Here is a 21151-nt window from a genome sequence, read left to right as displayed (position 1 = left end):
ATCGGATATTAAAATATTTTATTAATGAAATTATTAATAACTAAGAACAGTTACAACAAGAGAAGATGCAACTACCAATATTCTCTGAGGACAAAGAAAGAATAGCAGTAATATAAAAGACCTCTCACTTTAGTGGGTTTTTCCTTTTGCTTATTACACAAAATGGAAACAAATGCCTGTCACTCTATATTAGAAAGGAAAATAAGTCTACCTCTGAATCTAAGCAATACAGCTTACCCTCCTACCTTTAAGTTTTAAGTATGGCAATTCTTAAACCATATACTAATATTGTGTTAAATCTAAAAATAATGCATTCTGGAATGTTGTCTCATATTTAGTTCTTCTATTTAGGATTATGTCAGCCATTCTAAAAATGTCTGACCTGACCACAAACAAGCAAGCAAACTCACATTCTATTTGGTTACAGTAACAATTCTTTTGTAGTGGCCTCACTACACTTTCACATCTTCAAGGGGACACCAATCTTCTAAAAAAAAAAAAAAAAAGTGTAGAGACTGAAATCATTTGTCTCCTAGAGCCTTATTTAAAAAATTCTGGGGCTGGGGATGTGGCTCAAGCGGTGGCGCGTTCGCCTGGCATGCGTGCGGCCTGGGTTCGATCCTCAGCACCACATACAAACAAAGATGTTGTGTCCACCGATAACTAAAAACTAAATATTAAAAAAAAAATTCTCTCTCTTAAAAAAAAAAAAATTCTGAAAAGCTCAGAACTGTGTTGTTGTGGGAACATTATAAAAGAACAGTTTTGCAGTGGCCAAGATTTTTTCTTATTTTTGAACTGGCCAGCATGTATGACATTAAGATCTATTAAACTTCAAAACATCTTACCAAATCAAACTTCATTAAGCATTACTGCTTAGTTTTATTCTGGCTTTATTTCCTATAATTTTCAGACTAGAAATATTAAGCTTAATTTCCTTTGTACTGTTATGTTATTTCATAGAGTTATTTTAAAATTATAAGGCGCACAAAGCAACAATGAGGTTCATTTTTTAGAAACTAGAAAATTGTTCCAGGAAAAAAGGTGAAAAAGAAAGCATGAAAGTGTCAGGCTCAGCTTCACATTCCTGTAATTCCAGCTATGCTGTAGGCTGAGGCAGGAGAATTTCAAGCTTGAGGCCAGCCTGGGGAACTTAAGGAAACCCAGTCTCAAAATAAAAATGGCTAGGGGATATAGCTCAGTAGTGGAGTGTAGAGTACCTTGGGGTTCTATTCCAAGTACCACAGAAAGGAGGAGTAAGGGAAGAGGCATAATATACATATAGAATAATAAAAAATAGAATCTTATATTAATTAAATTAAAATATTTACAGATGAAGTAAAGCTTTTTTTTCCCCCTCAAAAAAATTTTTAAGTCAAAAAGAACAGAACTTGTTTCAAATCTCAAATAGTTTCTTTAAAAAAGTCTTATCTGTAGGTGATGACACTACCTACTTTAACTTAATAAGGTAAAGATGTATTTACTTCATAATAAAAGTCACTTTTTACAAAAGTTCCTTCCATAAAAGTATATAAAAATCTCCTCATGTCAAATCTGCTACTAGACTTACTAGAACTCTCTGGTGTATAGGCTCCAGAGAAACTGTAATCAGAGACACGGTAATCTATCTGTACAAAACTCAATAGTTTTACAAATTTTTAAATATTTACACAAATGTCCAAGTTAGCAACTGATCTTTGTAGAAAAGAAGTTAAAGATCTACACAAAAAATAAAAACTATTCTGTATTCATACAGAAAATAATTACCTGGATGACTATCTGGCCATTTGGCAAATCCCCCTACAAGGCGATCTTGAGTTGATAAGATGTAATTTCTATTTTTCTCAAAGTTAGTGTATTGAAAAATTTTCAGAAGCTGAAATGACAAAATTAATTGATATAAAACTTTTATATTGGTCTTTGGTTCACATTTCAGGTATGCATCATTTAGATATGCTTTTCTCTAGCTAAGGCTCACAGAGGAAATCTCAGGACTTTTCAGCACTTAAAATTAGTTAGCTACATGATCTATTTTTTTTTTTTAAATCTTCTTTGCAAAGTCTACTCTCCTTTTATTGATTTGCTATTTCCTTCTCTGAACCAGGTGCAACTAGGCTCTTTGTACCACATTAAGCCACATTCAAAACATAACTTCCTCAATCTACTCAACATAATCAGCCATTTAAAAAAGAACTATTTTATCTAATCATATTTTAACTTTTCTGATAGGCTTTTGATCTATTTGTTGCAAATAGTAACTAGAACTCAAAATATTAAAAAAAAAAAAAAGAGAAAGCAAAATCATGAACCAGATGCTAGAGATAGTTTTATATGAGAAAAGTAAAAAATTACAGCTCTATAGTTAGGAAAGATAAAAGTGAGACAAATATGACTGCAACATAAAAAAACTTTGTAGCTTAATGATTTATGTCATGTATTTATCTTCTCTCTGAAGAACCATTAAAAAGAAAAAAAAAAAAAACTGTGACAGGCACAAAGAAGTGGTAGACAGTAGGTAAGGGTTCAAGAAATTTCTGAAGATGCAAGTAGTTTCAAGTGTACTCATAAATCAGAGAACCAGGAAAGATATTAGTGACTGATGAGCAAGGATTATTTCTCAAAAAATTACCTTTAAGAAAATTATAATACAAATAAGAAACAAACTTACATATTTTGATTCAATGAATAGAATATAAGGAAAGAGACTGACACATTTCTCATTCAGTGGCATAAGACTGACACATTTCCCATTATTACCTAAAAGAAGAAATTTATACTATGGGGGATTGGGCCTGTGCATGTTACACAAGTGCTGTAGCATTGAGCTACATCTCCAGTCCAAGAAATTATAATCCAATACAGTACTTGCTTCAACAATGAACAATATTTACATTGTCATAATAGGTGTTTATTACTGGTTTCCAAAGTGTAGAATTTTACTTATAGGGAAAACACAAAAGATCCGATAGTAATCACACCATATGAATAGTTACTGAACTTGACAGTTTTAGAGGGTAGGAGGAAAGTTTCAGAAGTAAATATAATGTAGTCAACAACAATATGCTGGAAAAAAAAAGGGAGCCTAAATCCTAAATATTTCATAGCTAAAAGAAAACGTTTAAAGCTGTTAAGAAATCAGCATAGGCTGAACATGGTTGTGTATGCCTCTAATCCCAGTGGCTCAGGAAGCTGAAGCAGGAGGATCACAAGTTCAAATCCAGCCTCAGCAACTTTTATAAGATTAGGCCCTAAGCAATTTAGTGAGACCATATCTCTAAATAAAATATTTACAAAAAAGGCTGGGGATGTGGCTCAGTGGTTAAGCGCCCCTGAGTTCATCCCCTGGTACAAAAACAAGAAATAAATAAAACCAGCTTATAAAGTTACAGCAATGTCCACAAAAACTACAAAAGAAATGTCTAAAAGTGGTTGCTGAAGTCACAGCAAAAATCTTCAAGAGACCACAGATGGGACAACTGAAACATTGAAAAACATATAGAGGGGCTGGGGATGTGGCTCAAGCGGTAGCGCGCTCGCCTGGCATGCGTGCAGCCCAGGTTCGATCCTCAGCACCACATACAAAGATGTTGTGTCTGCCGAAAACTAAGAAATAAATATTAAAATTCTCTCTCTCTCTCTCTCTCTTTAAAAAAAAAAAAGAAAAACATAAAGAATGAAAACATTAAAATATATGAGTTCACAAAGATATTACAAAAAAAAAAAGAAAAGAAAAAAAGAAAAACCCACCCCATTTCATTGGAAAACTTGAGGGGATACTAGGGAACCAACCTACTATGCCATACACTATTAAAATTATAAAGAAATAATCTGCCTTTCTCTGTACAAACTATACTCATGTTAAGGTAAAATTATTTATAAAGGAATGCTAATAAATTTAGAAGGAATGATAAGACTATCACTGTTTATAATCCCTTACTGACACAAGTGATGTGATATATTCAATAGCTGCTAAAACCACTCCATAAGAGTTGATGGGTTTCTAAACATTAACAATAAATATCCAAATGCAAATTTTAAGAGCGATTCTATTTATAAGCATTTAAAATAATTAAATAGTACTTAGAAATAGATCTAGCCAAGGAGATGAAAAACCTATGCACTAAAAACCATAAAACATTTCTGGAAGAAATTAAAGACCACCTATATAAATAGAAAGACATCCCATGCTCATTAACATTGTCAAGATGTCAATACAACCTTTGGACATCTATATATATACACAATCCCTATCAAAATTCCAGAAGCTTTTTTTTTCCTTTTTTAATAAATGGGACTCAATCACCAAAATTCATATGAAACTGCAAGGGGCCCCAACAGCCAAAACAATCCTAAAAACAATGGAAGTTAGAAGGGGTACATTTCTTGATTTTAAAACTTATTACAAAGTTTTAATAATCCTCACCTATATGGTTAATTGATTTGACACGGATGCCAAGACTATCAAAGAGATGCTGGGAAACCTGACATGTAAAAGAATGACATTGGATCTTACTTTATGTCATGTATAAAAATTACCTCAAGATTGACAAAAAGACTATTTATAAACAACTACAACTATAAAACTATTAGGAAAAAAAACACTAGGAAAAATCTTTATGACTCCGATTGGACAATAATTTTATAGATGTCAAATTAAAAAACAGATTAAACTGGACTGCACCAAAATTAAAAATTTTTGTTCATTAAATTATTATGAACAGAGTAAAAAGGCAAGTTGAGAAATGGAAGAAAAAAAATTCAAACCATATTATCTGCTAAGGGACTAACATGTAGAATAAACAACTCTTGTAACTCAGTAACAATGATAATGTTCAATATCAGTAATTACTCAGGAAAAATAAATCAAAACCACAATGAGATAACCACATCAGACCCACAAGAACCAACTGAATGACAACAACCACCACAAAATAGAAGAAAATGTTGGTGAGGATTGTGGAATACAAAACAGGGCAGTTGCTGTGGGATACAGTTTGGTGGGTCCTCAAAAAGTATGACCCAGCAATTCAACTCCTGGGTCTAACATTCCCAAATATGAAAACAAGGACTCGATCATATATTGTACAGCATGTTCATAGCAACCTTATTCACACAACCAATAAGTGGTAACAACCCAAGTGATCATAAAAAATAAGCAAAATGTGGCACAGACATATAATGGAATATTATTCAGTCATAAAAAGGAACAACAATTTGATATAAGCTATAAAACATGGACCCTGAAAACATATGCTAAGTGAAATAAGGCAGATAACAGAAGGACAAGTAGTCTGACTCCACTTTTATGAAGTAACTAAACAGACAAATTCACAGAATCAGTAGAACAGATGTTAGCAGGGGCTGGGAGAAGAGAATAGGAAGTTATTGTTTAATGATTTAATGAATACAGAATTTATGTTGTGGGTGATGAAAAAGTCAGTACAGATGGTGGTGATGGTTTTACAACATTGTGAATATAAATACCACTGATTTACATACTTACAAATTGTTAAACTGACAAGTATATATATTTTACAATAAAACAAGTAGAAAAACAAAAAAATTGATGGAAACTTAATGGAAGAAATCAGGATGGCAATTTTGAAGCCCTCTGATAAAAGGAGAAATAAAAGGAGAAACCACCAGATATGTGCTTCTTGATATAATGTAATGGGAAATATATACCATCATGGATTGGATATTTAATGATAATAAGCAATTGTGGCTGATTTTTTGGATGTGATGCTACTAAGGTTGTGTGTTTTGGGTTTTTTTTTTTTTTTTTTCTTGTTTCATAGTGCTGGGGATTGAACTTAGTGTCTTGTGCATGCGAGGCAAGCTCTCGACCAACTGAGCTATATTCCCAGCCCTAAGGTTCTGTTTTTTTAAAAAGCTGTTTTCATTCAGAGATTATACTGAAGAATTTCCAGATAATATATCTCAGATTTGCTTTCAAATAATATGGTGAATGGGAGAGAAATAGGACAAGTATGGTTAAAGAAAGACTAGTTTAGGGATAAATATTGATAATGGTTGATGGATATTTATACAAAGTATACAGGAAAGCATTATATGCAAATACCATACCAAGTTGTTATCACTTGAATTTTATTAAGATGGAAAAATTTCAAGTAAAACATTCTCCCTAGTTTTGAGTACTTTTAAAATTTCCCATGATTAAAAAATAAATAAAACTAGCACCTGTGAGAAATAGCACTAGAAGGAGAAACAGACATTATTTCTTTCATTTTAAATAATTTTCTGTTCTAAATTTGTTTTAATCATATACATAAATTTTGTTTAAGGGAAAAAATTAGGATATTACATAGAAGATGAATACAGACTATTTAGATTCTAGACTATCGGAACTAGGTGATACTTCTTAAAAGTAAAAAGCTATTTTTAAGATACATAAAACTTACAGATATTTATTGGCTCAACAGCTTCATGGAATTAATATAGTAAACTAATATATTAAAACTAAATATATTAAAAGGTAGTAAAGATGGGAATATATGACAGTATACAGTCTTTAAATAACAAAAAGTAAAAAGAGGCATGTCAATGAGTTTTGGAAGACTTAGACAAAAATAATAACAGAAAAACTTTAAAAAAAGATAAATCACAGCTCATTCCTTGAAAAACCATTTAAGATTAGTAACTTTCCATACAATCTTTACTGATACCACTTTCAGACAGATGCTTGGACTACGTGGACCTCTAGTCTGTTTCAATAACAAGTCTTTTTATGACAGTGTAATTACTAGAAAGTGATAAATAACAAATGCTACTAAATTTTAAGTAGGTAATAGACTCAAGTTGTTATCACTTGAATTTTATTAAGATGGAAAAATTTCAAGTAAAACAGTAGTCTAAATTTAATAGCATTTAATGCACATGACTAAGATCAAACATTTTTAAATTAACATGAAGTCCAGGTTTCTCATTTTTATTATTTTTCTTACCTTTAGAGTTGCTCCTACCCAAAAAGAATAACAGGTGTCCACGGGTTTATTAGGTCTCCCATGATAACCATTTTGTTGCCTCATTATGCACCATCTCTTTATTCTGTTCAATTCTTTTTCTGAAAAAACTTCTTCTAGTTTTCCCATTAGACATAGTGATGCAATGCCACAAAAAGTAGATCCTCCTGTTAATCAAAACCACACAATGCTAAAAACTTCAAATTAGATACCTATAAAAACAGTACAAAATGCCTGGGGAGGGGGAAGAGTTAAATAATTCTAGAAAACAGTGAAATAAAATTTAAGTGACAATTGATTTCAAAATAATCACTAAAGTCTTTAGTGTTAATTTGATGAAACAGAGAGAATTTAAAATAATTTAAAGCTACAAGAATCATTCTGATTATGAGAAAAAGTAAGACTCAGAATAAGACTAAGAAATTTGTTCAAAATTACATGGTTAATGGCAAATTTGGAACTAAAATCTGGAGCTACAAAGTCCCTGTCCAACTAATCACCTGAGTCTAACCTTCTATATTTGTGAGTTCTTTATCCATGGATGTAACCAAATGAAGATCAAAAATATTTGAAAAAATATTGTGCCTGTACAGAACAGATTTTTTTCCCTTGTCATTATTCCCTAAACAATACGAAAACTACATAGCCATTTACATTGCACTAGGTATTATAGTGTAGACTATTTAAAGTATACAGGAAAGCATTATATGCAATTACCACACCATTTTATATAAGAGACTTGAGCATCAGCATTTGCAGAGATCCTGGAAAAATCCCCTATTTGTACTAAGGATGACTGTACTTACCTTAGGAAATGAAGTCAGTACTTTTCTAGAAAAGACACAACACTTTCCATTGGCATTATCTCTTGTTAACTCCAAACAATTCTCTTAACTTTCAAATCTTGGATGTATTCTCTAAGGAAAAGTGAGTATCACCTCTAGAAAATCCAAGGTGATAGTGATGGTGTGTGTGTTGAAATAATGGGGAACAAAATCTGCCACATTGTGCTATGTCCATGAATGAATATACCACAATGAATCTTGCTTATATGATAATAACTGACAGTAACAATTATTTAATCTTTAGAATCTTCCCCAATTAGTTGAGAGATGTATTCTAGTCTTGAGTGAATTAAAACAGAAAAGCAAAACAAATTTATCATAAGACTTTAGAGTAATTTCTATTAAACAACCCACAATCATATTTCCTTTTCAATGACTAATTTTAATTTCTTCAAGTATTATTATTAAAGATAAACAAAAGGAAAAAAGAGGCACTTTAAGTATTACTCTCTAAACTACTTTTTAGGATTCTTTAATGAAAACAGTCACAATTCAAAATAAGAACACTTTATTTTTCTCAGTTTTTGGAAATGGTAACTCTAGAAGTAAATTTGAGCTTTAAGTGTCCAGATGCAATTATTACAAAGTCTATGCTTCAAGCTAAAATTCATTTACCAATAGGTAAGCCACGTTCCCTTAAAAAGGGTCTCTTGTTTTTGTGAGATAACAAGCAAGACCTATTTGGTAGAGAAAAGCGATAGTGATGGTGCGTGTACTGAAGTAATGGTGAACAAAATTATGCTATGTCCATGCATGAATATACCACAATGAACCCTGCTTATACATATAATCATAATGCATTACAACAAATACTATTACTACTACTAGAAGGAAGATCAATCAGGAAAGAAGTGCAAGTGGAATCGGGGAGGAAGGAAGGAGAGGAAAGAGAAGGTATTAGGGAATGAGACTGATCAAATTATGTTAAGAAATGTATGAATATGGCATAATGAATCCCACTAATATGTACAATTATAAACCAATAATTTAAAAAGTCTCATTTCACATAAAAGTCTGAAAACTAGTTCTAAAGTGGTAGTTTAAAAGTAGAACATTAGAAGATGGTAGAGAAAAAAACAAAAACTAGTAACATCTCATTAATAAGTAGATTAAGAAATATTATTAAAAACAAGCATAAGAACTTACATAGGTCAATAAACTCTGCATACTTCACAATACTTCAAGATTATATCATTAAGAGTATAATACTATCATTAAAAGTGTAATACTACAGTATGTCTCATAACAATGATCTTAATCATTAAGGAAAGGTTATGCTCTGTTCATTCATTTTGCCTTAGTTGAAGACATTAAAAATTACTTCTTTAAGGCACATAACAATAAGAGAATATTAAAGAATGCATAAGTAAATGAATAAAAAAAGAAACTTCTCCAAGTGAAATAATTTAAAAATTTGCCATCTGAAGTGATATGCTGCAGTTGTGGAGAATTTGAAGAATACCACAGTAATAAAATATTTCAGTTGGAAGGAACCACAGGTTTTCTCCTAACAAACATCTAGTCCAGTTCTTCCAGGTGCAGGGTGAAGTAGGAACTACAGACCTTAGTTCTGCATTCTGTGATCTACTGACATTTTAACAGTGTTCACAGTTACAGGTTAACTTGCTGGCATAAGGTTTTACAGCTCAGTTTTAAGCATTCTTATAGCATCTGCATATACTAAGATATTGAAAAGAAACCATGTCCTCTGAAATGTGTCATTTAGGGTAGTCAACAATCAAATGGCTAGAGAAAATGAAATAAATAAGACACATAAACAAGTACATCATTTTGTACTTAAACACCACATGAAAAATGTAAAGTGAAATAAATTCAAGGGAATTGAATGTTGAGATAAAATTAAGAACAAAGAGATTCCACATTTCTATTCTAGCTTAAAAAGCAGAGATTTAAAAAAAAAAAAATCAGGGCTGGGGTTGTGGCTCAGAGGAAGAACACTCGCCTAGCATGCATGAGGCACTGGGTTCGATGCTCAGGACCACATAAAAACAAAATAAAGAAAGGTATTGTGTCCACTTATAACTAAAAAATAAATGTTTAAAATAAATAAATAAAAAATAAAAAAATCCATGAATTAATTTATCTGAATTTTTCTATTATAAGTCTTGAAAGAAAAAAACCAATTTTATCCCTAAGAAAGTAGTTAAATCAAATTCTTTCAAAGCACATTAAGGAATTCTAAAACTATTCTACCATAGGAACATCATTTAGAATCACCAGATTTGATGATCATGGTCTAGGTTATGTCTGTTTAGTTTTTTGTTTTGTTCCATTTTGGGGGAAGGGGTTACTGGGGACTGAACATAGGAGTGCTTAAAAATTGAGCCACATTCACAGCCCTTTTTATTTTATTTTAAATTTTGAGAGAGGGGTCTCACTAAGTTGAGGCTGGCCTTGAACTTGAAATCCTCCAGTACTCAGCCTACAGTTGCTGGGATCACAGACATACACCACCACACCAGCTCTCTTAAGTTTTTCTGACAAACTATAGCTAAGTGAGTTGGACAAGAGAAGCTGAAGAGAAAAACAAAATAAAAAAAAAACATAAATAATTTTGGGGGAAAAAGGAAGAAAAGCACATGAAGAAACTAGGTTATTATCAAACTGTAGCAGATAATTTCCAAATTTGACATTCCAGGCTAGTGATGCAAAGTGGAATACAGGATGACCAAGTCATCGAATGCCAATTGGACAACTATAATGTACAGGAGTACACAAAGAAAGACACGAATAAAACATGATTACCTTACAATCTAGCAGCAAAGATGAGGCAAATGAAAGTACCATAAACATGATATGGACCAAGTGCTACAGACATGAAAAAGGGAATAATTGCTCAGGAGCAGTTGGGGACAAAAGACAATGGGAATTTTATAAAGGCGACACTGGAATAAGGCATAGAAACGTCAAACTCTTTGAATATTAAGAAAAAAAAAACAAGGAGAAGGAAAGGAAAAAGAATATTAGCAAAGTTGAAAAATGTGCAAATGTTTAAAGAATACATTTTCTCTAAGCCTAGAGTGTCTGGAGGGATCATTCATACATGGGTCTGTAAAGCTAGAAGGAAAATGAGTTCTGGACTAAACTAAGGGACCTGAACACAAGTAGGACAGTGCTGATGGGAAAGTATGGGTTTATTAAGTGGGTTATGACACTCTGGAATAGCAAAATCTCTAAGAAAACTGACTATAATTACTGTGGTGGTTTTTCAACTTTGTTAAGCAAGAATTATTTTTCCAAAAACCCCTTCACTGTATGATCTGAAGTTAGAAAAATCTGAGTGAGATATGTAAAGCAGAAATGAAGCAGCAGTCATTACACAAGTTGTAGATGAAGGAGATAACAACAAAGGCAGAGGTGCTAGCTTTATTTTTCCAAATTCTTCTTTCTTTGCCCTGGTGATACCAGGGCCAGATACAGGAGTAATAGCCCTCCACACTTCTCTACTTATATTCATACCCAGGCAGAGGAGATATCTGGCTTTCTAGGTTCCCCTGTATGGTCTGGCTTGTCCACCTCTGCCAGTGTTCATGATGGCTTGTAGGTAACTTTTCTCTAATCCAGACTCTTAACTACCCCTTGTATGCTTTTCTCCATCTTCTTCCATAATTGTGTAAAACTTATTCCTATAATATATCCCTTATTATTTTTTTAAATTTAAAGTTGTAGATGGACACAATACCTTGATTTTATTTATTCATTTTTATGAGGTGCTGAGGATTGAACCCAGTGTTTCACATGTGCTAGGTAAGTGCTCTGTCACTGAGCTACAACCCCAGCCCTCCTTTATATTTTAATACTAATAGTGGTTTTGTTTCTCTGATTGAACTCATTATTGAAATACCTACTCTTAGAAAGCTGGTGTGAGGATTATGAATGGAAAATACAGAACAGTAACTGCCTGCTTAATAAATAATATTGCTCTTAATCTATAGATCTGAGATTGTAAGTTAGTGACCTATGGGGGTGACAACTGGCTTAGCCAGCAAATTGAAAACAAAAAGTCTAGAAAATAAACACCCCAAATCATGGACTGCTGGCTTCTCTGAAAAAAAATCAGTAGATCTGGTGGTTAGTTATTCCACATTCCTGCCTAGCACTAACAGGCTTGTGAGGAAGAGAAGAATGATGGTGATTATAAATGTCACCTTCCCAGTTTTCCATAGTGGCTTTATTAATTTATAATTCCATCAATAGTGCATAATGGTTCCAGTTATACCACTCCTAGCTACACACCAGAAGAGAATGAAGTCAATATACAAAAGAGATACCATATACCCATGTTCACTGTGGCACTATTCACAATTCACAAGTTACAAAATCAGTTGAGGTACCTGACAGCAGAAAAATGGATGAAGAAAGAGATAGTGTGTACATGTGTGTGTACACACACACACACACACACAAATGGAGTATTATTCAATCATAAAGAAAAAATGCAAAATGGAGGTCACTGTGTTAAGTAAAATAAGTCAGACACAGAAAAACAAGTACACGTTTTCTGTTTTTTATGAAAACTACTTGTAGGTGACTTTTCTCTTATCCTCCAACTAGTCCTGAAACAAACAAACCTGAAAGTAATAAGAGGCATTATTAGGGAAGGGAAAGGGACAGGTAGAAGAGGTGGCAGGGAAGGTAGATACAATCAAAATATGCATGTATGGAAATTTCAGTCAAACCCAATAATCTATACAATTAATATAAGTTAATAATTCAAAGTGTCCAGTGTAAGATGCTAAAATGGTAGTATAGAAGACGTGCCTGGTGAGCAGATGGAAAGGGGACCATGCAGCATAGAGGCAACAAATGCAGATTTGGAAACAGTTTTGGGTGTCATGAATGCAAAGGATTGATGAAGGTGTCTCCTTCACTATGTGCCCAGTGTGCTATAGGCTGGGTGAATGTATCAGTAGAAAAAACAGGCAAAAATCTGTTTTGCTAAGGCTCAAATTAAGAGGCAAAAGGCAGACAATAAACAGTTAAATACAGGTCAGTCATAAAATATTAGTGATATGGAAAAAAATAAAGCCAGAAAAGTGATTAAAGAATGGGGTAGGGCTGGGGATGTGGCTCAAGCGGTAGCGCGCTCGCCTGGCATGCGTGCGGCCTGGGTTCGATCCTCAGCACCACATACAAACAAAGAAGTTGTGTCCGCCAAAAACTAACTAACTAAATAAATAAAAACATTAAAAAAAAAAAAAAGAATGGGGTATACATAATTGGCTTGCAATTCTAAATAGACCATGTGTATGTGGGTGGTTAACAATTTTAAATAAGGGGCTTATAACAAATATAGTTTGAACCAAGATCTGAAGGATGTGAAGGCAGGCCAGGTATATGCTGGGTATATGGGATGGGATTGGAAGATAATGTATACAAGGAAGAGCAAGAACAAAAGCACTGAGATAAGAAAGATGAGGATAGGGAGGGATAAGATGGCAAGACAGAGGTACCCAGCATTCCCTGGTTCCTCTGTGGAGTAGAACCAATGTAACAGGTGTGTAGCTGTATACTGAGTTCAGTGACTGTGGGATACTAACTATTGGAATCCAACATCAGAAGAGTAGAAACTTTGTAAAATCCAGAGACTGGCGACAAGAGCGTAAGAGAAACAAAATACCACAGCACTAGCAGCCTGGCTCCATGGGGGAGGGGAATCTCCCCTATCCAGAAATGAAGATGAAAGACAGTCCCAGCAAGTTCTGTTCCTGCAGCAGCTGGCACAAGGCAGGTTTATAGCCTAAAGACACAAAGAGGTATGGTGTCTGCACAGTGGGTTGACTTTGGAGAAGGAATTCACTATTATATTTCCCTGGGAATTCCCAGGGTGCCATTGATGTTTGCCATATAGAGAAAAGACCTCTGTTTAAGTCAGGGCTGCTCTGGAGGTCAGAAATTCCTACATATTTCTATCTCTGGGACCCTGTGATCACCCCACTACATTGCCCCAGCAGGTGATTATGAGACAGACCTGGCTCAGTGGAGTAAACAATACAAACCTGCTGAAAGTGACAAATGGTGAGGAATAGGAGCTACAACTCAGAAAACAGTGGAGGGTGCCAGCCTCTAGAAACAGAAGATCACACAGCACAGTCACACTTGGTTTCCCACAGGTGCCAGGACTGAGGGCATGTGTGCCCTCACAGATCCTGTTATCCCTCTCCCAGCACAGAACTCTGTGAGGTCCACTATTGTCCTCTACTTGGACACCCACAGAAGATTGCTGTGGCAATCACAAATAAACCATACATAATAACTCTTGGGGTACAGAGACTGAGAAGATTAGTAGAGAAAATTGCCAGGAACTGTCTTTATTCTACCTTAAATGGTTCAGCAGGCACCTGGCTGAGAGGAATTTCAATGGGCTTCAGCCATGACTCACTACCATTCTACACCTAGTGGACACTACAACTGAAAGGTAGGTGGGGCGGGGAAGGGGTGACCAATGCCCCACCCACAAGATGCTCAGCCCAAGCAAATCCAAAGAGAAATTTTATTTCATTTAAACATGGATACTCTCAGCTGAAAGAATTTTTTTCCCCCTGTTGTCGTTTTGTTGGTAGAGGATCTAGTTTTTTATTTTTTTGGCAGTGCTGAGGATCAAGCCTAAGACCTCACACATGCTAGGTGGGTGCTCTGATATTAAGCTACATTCCCAGTCTAGGTGAGAGCATTTCTGCCCAGCTCCAGCTCTGACCCACATTCACACAAAGCCTTGGTGGGCACTTCAATGTAAAGAATTGGGGGGAGCTGGGCGCAGTGAAGTACACCTGTAATCCCAGCAGCTTGGGAGGCTGAAGTAGTAGGATCATGAGTTCAAAGCCAGCCTCAGCAAAAACGAGGTGCTAAGCAACTCAGTGAGACCCTGTCTCTACATAAAATATAAAACAGGGCTGGAGATGTGGCTCAGTGGTTGAGCACCCCTGAGTTCAATTCTCTGTACCCGCCACCCCCCACCAAAAAAAAAAAAAAGAATTTGGAGGAGAAAAGCCCCATGCCATCCTCAGGCCTACATAATTAGGAGGGATCTGAGGCCTGATGCACACATGTGCTCAGTAGTAGCAAAGTGGAATAACACACATTTTGCTAATACTATACCTACATGGGTCCTCTGCATTGGTTGATCTGTACCTTGTTTGATCATGCCTTGCTGACACCACTGGGAATGAGTACCACAGAAGGGGGCTGTTGTTCTGACTCCTGCCCTCTCACGTGAAGTACCTGACCCATGCCAATGTCAGAAGACAAACACTTCAGGCCCTTTAACCACAACTGGAGCATCCCGTAACAGAAACCTTTTTAAGTAACAGAACCAATACCAGGAGTGCCTTGAAGAAACCCCAATCACCTAATGGGGCCACCACTCCTACCGTGAGACTAACCACCTCATACACACTGCTGCCAACAAATACCTGCCTGAATTCCTTGAGGGTTCCCACTCTTGCAAAACCTGCAAAGACAGTGGATCTCTATGACTCTGATATAATATTGTGACCAAACTCACTAATCACAACCAAAAAAGTTATGCTACCCAGCTAGAAATAACTCAACATTACACAACAAACCAATATCCCAGGTAACATCTTCTGAAGAGAGCTGTTTATTAAGAAGGACATCCTGTAAAAGTAGTAGTGAAATTCATCTGAATAGGTGCACAGATCTCAACACAGAAACACAAAAGATATGAAAAAAAAGGTAATATGACACTTCCTATGGTTTACAGCTCTCTAATAACAGTTCGTAGATAACTCAATGATATCCAACACAGATAAAAAGTTAAATAATTTTTTAAATTGATTTTATTTTATTTTTTTAATACATGACAGCGGAAGGAAGATAATGCAGTCGATAAATAAAAAATTCAGTCAAAGAGAGATTCTAAAAAAAGCCAATCACAATCTTGGAAATGAAGTCCTGGTTAAGAGAAAAAATTTACTTGAAAACCTCAACAACAGATTAGATTAAGTGGAGAAAGAATATCAGGACTTGAAGATAGACCTTTTAAAATACTGCATTAAGACACAAAGAATAAAAAAAATGAAGAAAGCATTCAAGATCTGTAGGAAACCATTAAAAGATGAAATATCTAATTATCAGCATACCTGAAAAGGAAGAAATAAAGTTTAAGGGAATAGAAAATCTGTTCATGATGTAATAGCAGAATGGTATAATAGCAGAAAATTTCTTATATCATGAGAAAGACAGATACCTGGTAGAGGAGGTCTTTAGTATCCAAAATAAACACGACCAGAAAAGAACCTCATTATAACATATTGAAGTCAAACTTTCAAAATTACATAAAAAAGAATTCTAAAATCTGCAAGAGAAAAGTGCCAAGTCACATTTAAAGACAAACCCATTAGACGAAGAGCAGATTTCTTAAAGGCCATCGGGCAGGTCATGATGAATTTCAAGTCCTGAAAGAAAATAACTACCAACCAACTTTACTATGTCTAGCAACATTACCTTTCAAAATTAAAGAAGAAATACTTTCTAACATAAACATAAACTATGGACATTCATGATCAGTCTTACAAAAGATGCTTAAGAGATTCTTACACCCAGAAGTGGAAGAAAGGTAACTACCATTATGAGAGTATATGAAAGAATAAATCCCATTGGAAGAGTAGATACACAAAGGAGAAAGAACTCAGAAATCTTACACTGACACAGTAAACCATCAAACCACAGAGTTTAATAAATAAATAAATAAAACTAGAAGAAAATTAAAAAATATGTCAATAACGAGTCCATACCTTTCAGTTACCCTGAATAATAGCTTTAAATCTCCAATTAAAGACAAGCTGACTAATGGATTAAAAAAATAAGGCAAAACAAATATGATGCCTATAAGGAAACTCTACTCACTAGTGAGGAAATATATAGACTGAAGACAAAGGACCAAAAAAAAAAAAAAAAGGAAGAAAAAAGATATCCAAGCAAATGGAATCCCAAAGCTAGCAAGACCAGTTATACTTCTACCCAATAAAATAGACATTAAGACAAAAACAGTAGAAAGAAACAAAGTTTACTATATAATGATCAAGAGAGCAAATCATCAGAAGATATAATTACAAATCTCTATGCACTGTCAGTTTATTTATTTATTGGTTCTTTTTAATGTCATGAATTCCATGACAGGGGAATTCATTTCGATAAAATTATACAAGCATGGAATATATCTTATTCTAATTAGGAACTCATTCTTGCAGTTGTACAAAATGGTGGGATTCACTATGGTATATTCATATGTGTAACGTAGGAAAATTATTTCATATTCATTCCACTGTCTTTCCTTTTCCTATATCCGCTCCCTTCCCTTCATTCCCCTTTGTCTAAGCTATTGAATATCTATTCTTCCCCACTTCCCCCTTATTCTGGGTTAGCTTGTAGATAACAGAGAAAACATTCAACCTTTGGGTTTTTGGGACTAGCTTATTTCACTTAGCATGATAGTCTTCAGGTCCATCCCTTTATGGGCAAATGTCACAAAGTCATTCTTAATGGCTGAGTAATACTCCATTGTGTATACATGTATCACATTTCTTTATCCATTCATCTTTTGAAGGGCACCTACATTGGCTTCATGCTTAGCTGTTGCAGAGTACCACCCAATTTTACAACAAAATACTGTTAGGCCTAGAAGAGAGATAGGCTTGAAATTAATAACTGGGGGATTTGAATACCCTGTGTCTCACCAATAGATCATCCAGACCAAAAACAAAATAACAACATCAAAAACACCAGAGTAATTATTCTAAAGATCAAATGGACTTAACAGATATTTTACAGAACATTCCACTCAAAAGCTCCAAAATACATATTCTTTTCAGTAGTGCATGGAAATTTTTCTAAAATAGATAATATATTAGACCACAACATAAATCTTAAAAAATTCCAAAAAAGTGAAATAATAATGCTCATCTTTTCTGATCAAAGTGGAAAGAAAACAGAAAAAGAGAAATTGTAAAATTACATATAAACGGAGACCTCAACATCACATTTTTGAATGAACAGTGGGTCATTAAGAGAAATTAAAGAAATAGTTGAATCAAATGTAAATGAAAACATAAAATAGGATATACAAAAGCAGTACTCAGAAGGTAGTTTACAGCTATTGTTCACATTAAAAAAAAAAAAAGAAGAAATGAAAGATCTCAAATAAATAATGATGCATCTCAAGATCTCAGAAAAGCAAGAAAAAACCCAAAACCAGTAGAAGGAAATAAAAATCAGAGCAGAAATAAATGAAATAGAAACTCAAAGAATATAAAGGATCACTGAAAGATTTGGTTATTTGAAAAAATAAACAAAACTGACAAATATTTAGCTAGACTAAACAAATGAGAGGAAGACCCAAATAAATAAAATCTCTCACGATACCACAGATATTTAAAATCACTGGGATTATTTTGAGAAACTATATGGTAGCAAACTGGAAAATCTAGAAATGTACAAAATTTTGGACACATATGACCTACTAAAACTGAACCAAGAGGATATAAAAAGTTTGAATAGATCAATAACACATAACGAGATTGAATCAGTAATAAAGACTCCCAACAAAGAAAGCCCAGGACTTGATGGCTTCACTACTGGAACATACCAATAATTGTCTTTGGGGAACATTCATGTTAGTGTCTTTAAAAAATGAATGTTCCCCAAACTATTTCACAGATTTCAAAGATAGGTAATCCTTTCAAAATCATTCTGTAAGGCCAGCATTACACTGTTAACAAAACCTGAACAGGAAGCATTCAAAAATAAATAATATAACTATAGACCGATACTCCTGATTAACATAGACAGAAAAATCCTCATTACACATAATACACAGCAAAGAAACAAGAGTGAAGAGAGAACTTACAGAATTAACTGCATACAATATTATTACATATCATGATTAAGTAGATTTCATTCCAGTAGTGCAAGGATTATTCAACATTCATAAATCAATAATCTTAATACATTACATGAACAGAATAAAGGATAAAAATTACACGATCATCTCAATAGATGCAGAAAAAGCATTTGATAAATTTCAATATCCTTTAACAAATTAGGTACATAAGATTTGAAACTCAACATGATAAATGATATATATGACAAACACAGCCAACATCACAATGAAGAGAGAAAAGCATTTCCTCTGATAAATAAATATGAGATAAGAGAACAAGACTGCCTACTCTCACTGCTCTTATTCAGTATAGTACTAGTTTTACCTAGACAAGAGAAAGTTTTAACCAAGCAAGAGAAATAAATAAAAGGCATACAAATAGGAAGGGAAGAAAGTCAAATGAGCTGTTTGCAAATATTAAGATTCTTTGCACAGAAAAACCTAAAGACACCACCAAAAGCCTATTCATAGAATAAATGAATTCAATAAAGCAGGGGGATATAAAATCAACATATAATAAACAGCAGCTGCTGGTTATGGTAGTACACACCTGAAATCCCAGCAATTTGAAAGGCTGAGGCAAGAGGAATGCAAGTTTAAGGCCAGCCACAGCAACTTAGTGAGACCTTGTCTCAAAAAATTAAAAAGGGCTAGGGATGTAGCTCAGTGGCAAAGTGCCCTGGGTTCAATTCCCAATACCCATCATCCCCCAACTCCCTCCAAAAAACTACCCAAACAACAGCTTTACTATATACCAATACTGGCTGAGCAAGAAGAAACCATGACAGTGATCCCATTTACAATAACCTCACACACACAAAATACCTAGGAATAAACCTAAGGAAGTGAAAGACCTATGCAATGAAAAGTGGAAAACAAGGAAGAAAGAAACTGAAGATACTCAAAGGTGAAAAGACCTCCCATGTTCATGAAAAGATAGGATATTGTTTAAAATGTTCACACTACCCAAAGCAATTTGCACACTGAATGCAGTCCCCATCAAAATACTGATGACATTCTTCACCTAATTAGAAAAAAAAAAAACCCTAAAATTCATATGGAAGCACAAAAGACCTCAAATAGCTAAAACAATCTTGAGCTAAAAGAGCAAAGATAGAGGCATCACAATACCTGACTTCAAGACATACTACAGAGTCACAGTAACAAAAATGGCATGGTATTGGCATAAAAACAGACCAATGGACAGAATAGAGAACCCAGAAATAAATCCACACATCTATCGCTAATTGAGTCTTCACAAAGATGCCAAAAACATATACTGAAGAAAGAACAGCCTCTTTTAACAAATGGTGCTAGAAAAACTGGATTTCCACAAGCAGAAGACTGAAACTTGACCTCTATCTCTTACCCTATTCAAAAGTCAACTCAAACTGAATCAAAGTCCTTAATGTAAGACCTGAAACTCTGAAACTACTAGAAGGCACACAGGCGAAAAACTTAAAAGATACTGGTAGAAGCAATGATTTTATGAACAGAACTTCCAAAGCTCACGAAACAAAAGCAAACATTAACAAATAGGATTACATCAAACTAAAAAGGTTCTGCCCAGCAAAGAAACAAGAGTGGAGAACCTACAGAATGGGAAAAAATATTTGCAAGTTATTCATCTGACATAAGGCTTATATTAGAATAAAGAACTCAAAAAACAACAAAAAATGAGTAATCAAATTAAAAATATGGGCAAATGATCTGAACAGACTCTTTACAAAAGAAGAAGTACAAAAGGGGCTGGAGATGTGGCTCAAGCAATAGCGCGCTCGCCTGGCATGCGTGCGGCCCAGGTTCGATCCTTAGCACCACATACAAACAAAGATGTTGTGTCTGCCGAAAAGTAAAAAAAAGAAATAAATATTAAAAAAAAAATTCTCTCTCACTCTCTGAAAAAAAAAAAAAAGTACAAAAGGCCAATAAAATAAATGAAAAATGCCCAATATTATTAGCCATCAGGGAAATGCAAATCAAAACTACAATAAGATACCCATCTCATCAAGTTAGAATGGCTATTATTAACAACAAAAAATAATAAATGCTGGCAAGGATGTGGAGGGAAAGGAACCCTTATAACACTGCTAGAGGGAATGTGAACTAGTAGCTACTATGCAAATGAAGTCAGCATATAAAGCAGACACCTGCATGCCCATGTTTATAGTGGTACTTTTCGTGATAGCTATAAAGGGAAGCAGCTCAGGTACTCATTAACAGATACAGAAAATGTAATGTGTGTGTATAACACAGAGAGTATTATTCAGCCATAGAAAAGAATGAAATTCTGTCATTTGCAGGAAAATAAATGGAAATGGAGGACATTATTTCACTATTAAGCAAAATAGGTCAGGCACAGAAAGACAAGTATTGTATTTTTTCTCTCTCATATGGAAACT

At 34.3% G+C, this 21151-nt stretch overlaps 1 protein-coding gene across 2 annotated transcripts in view; it reads right to left on the bottom strand.

Annotated features, from left to right (window-relative positions):
- Nucleotides 1-21151, bottom strand: part of Pggt1b (protein geranylgeranyltransferase type I subunit beta) — a 64122-nt gene that overhangs the window by 4834 nt on the left and 38137 nt on the right. For both annotated transcript variants that reach the window (XM_058585982.1, XM_046465837.2), the window contains 2 exons: nt 6966-7150; nt 1768-1876 (listed from right to left, as the gene is read on the bottom strand). In XM_058585982.1, coding sequence (XP_058441965.1) covers nt 1768-1876; nt 6966-7150 — 294 coding nt within the window. The remainder of the gene's footprint in view (nt 1-1767; nt 1877-6965; nt 7151-21151) is intronic.

Source organism: Marmota monax, unplaced genomic scaffold (genome assembly GCF_021218885.2).
Source record: "Marmota monax isolate L192 unplaced genomic scaffold, Marmota_monax_Labrador192_F-V1.1 WCK01_AAM20220418_F8-fsc00097, whole genome shotgun sequence".
NCBI classification, from domain to species: domain Eukaryota; kingdom Metazoa; phylum Chordata; class Mammalia; order Rodentia; family Sciuridae; genus Marmota; species Marmota monax.
This window is presented reverse-complemented; position numbering and strand designations above follow the sequence as displayed.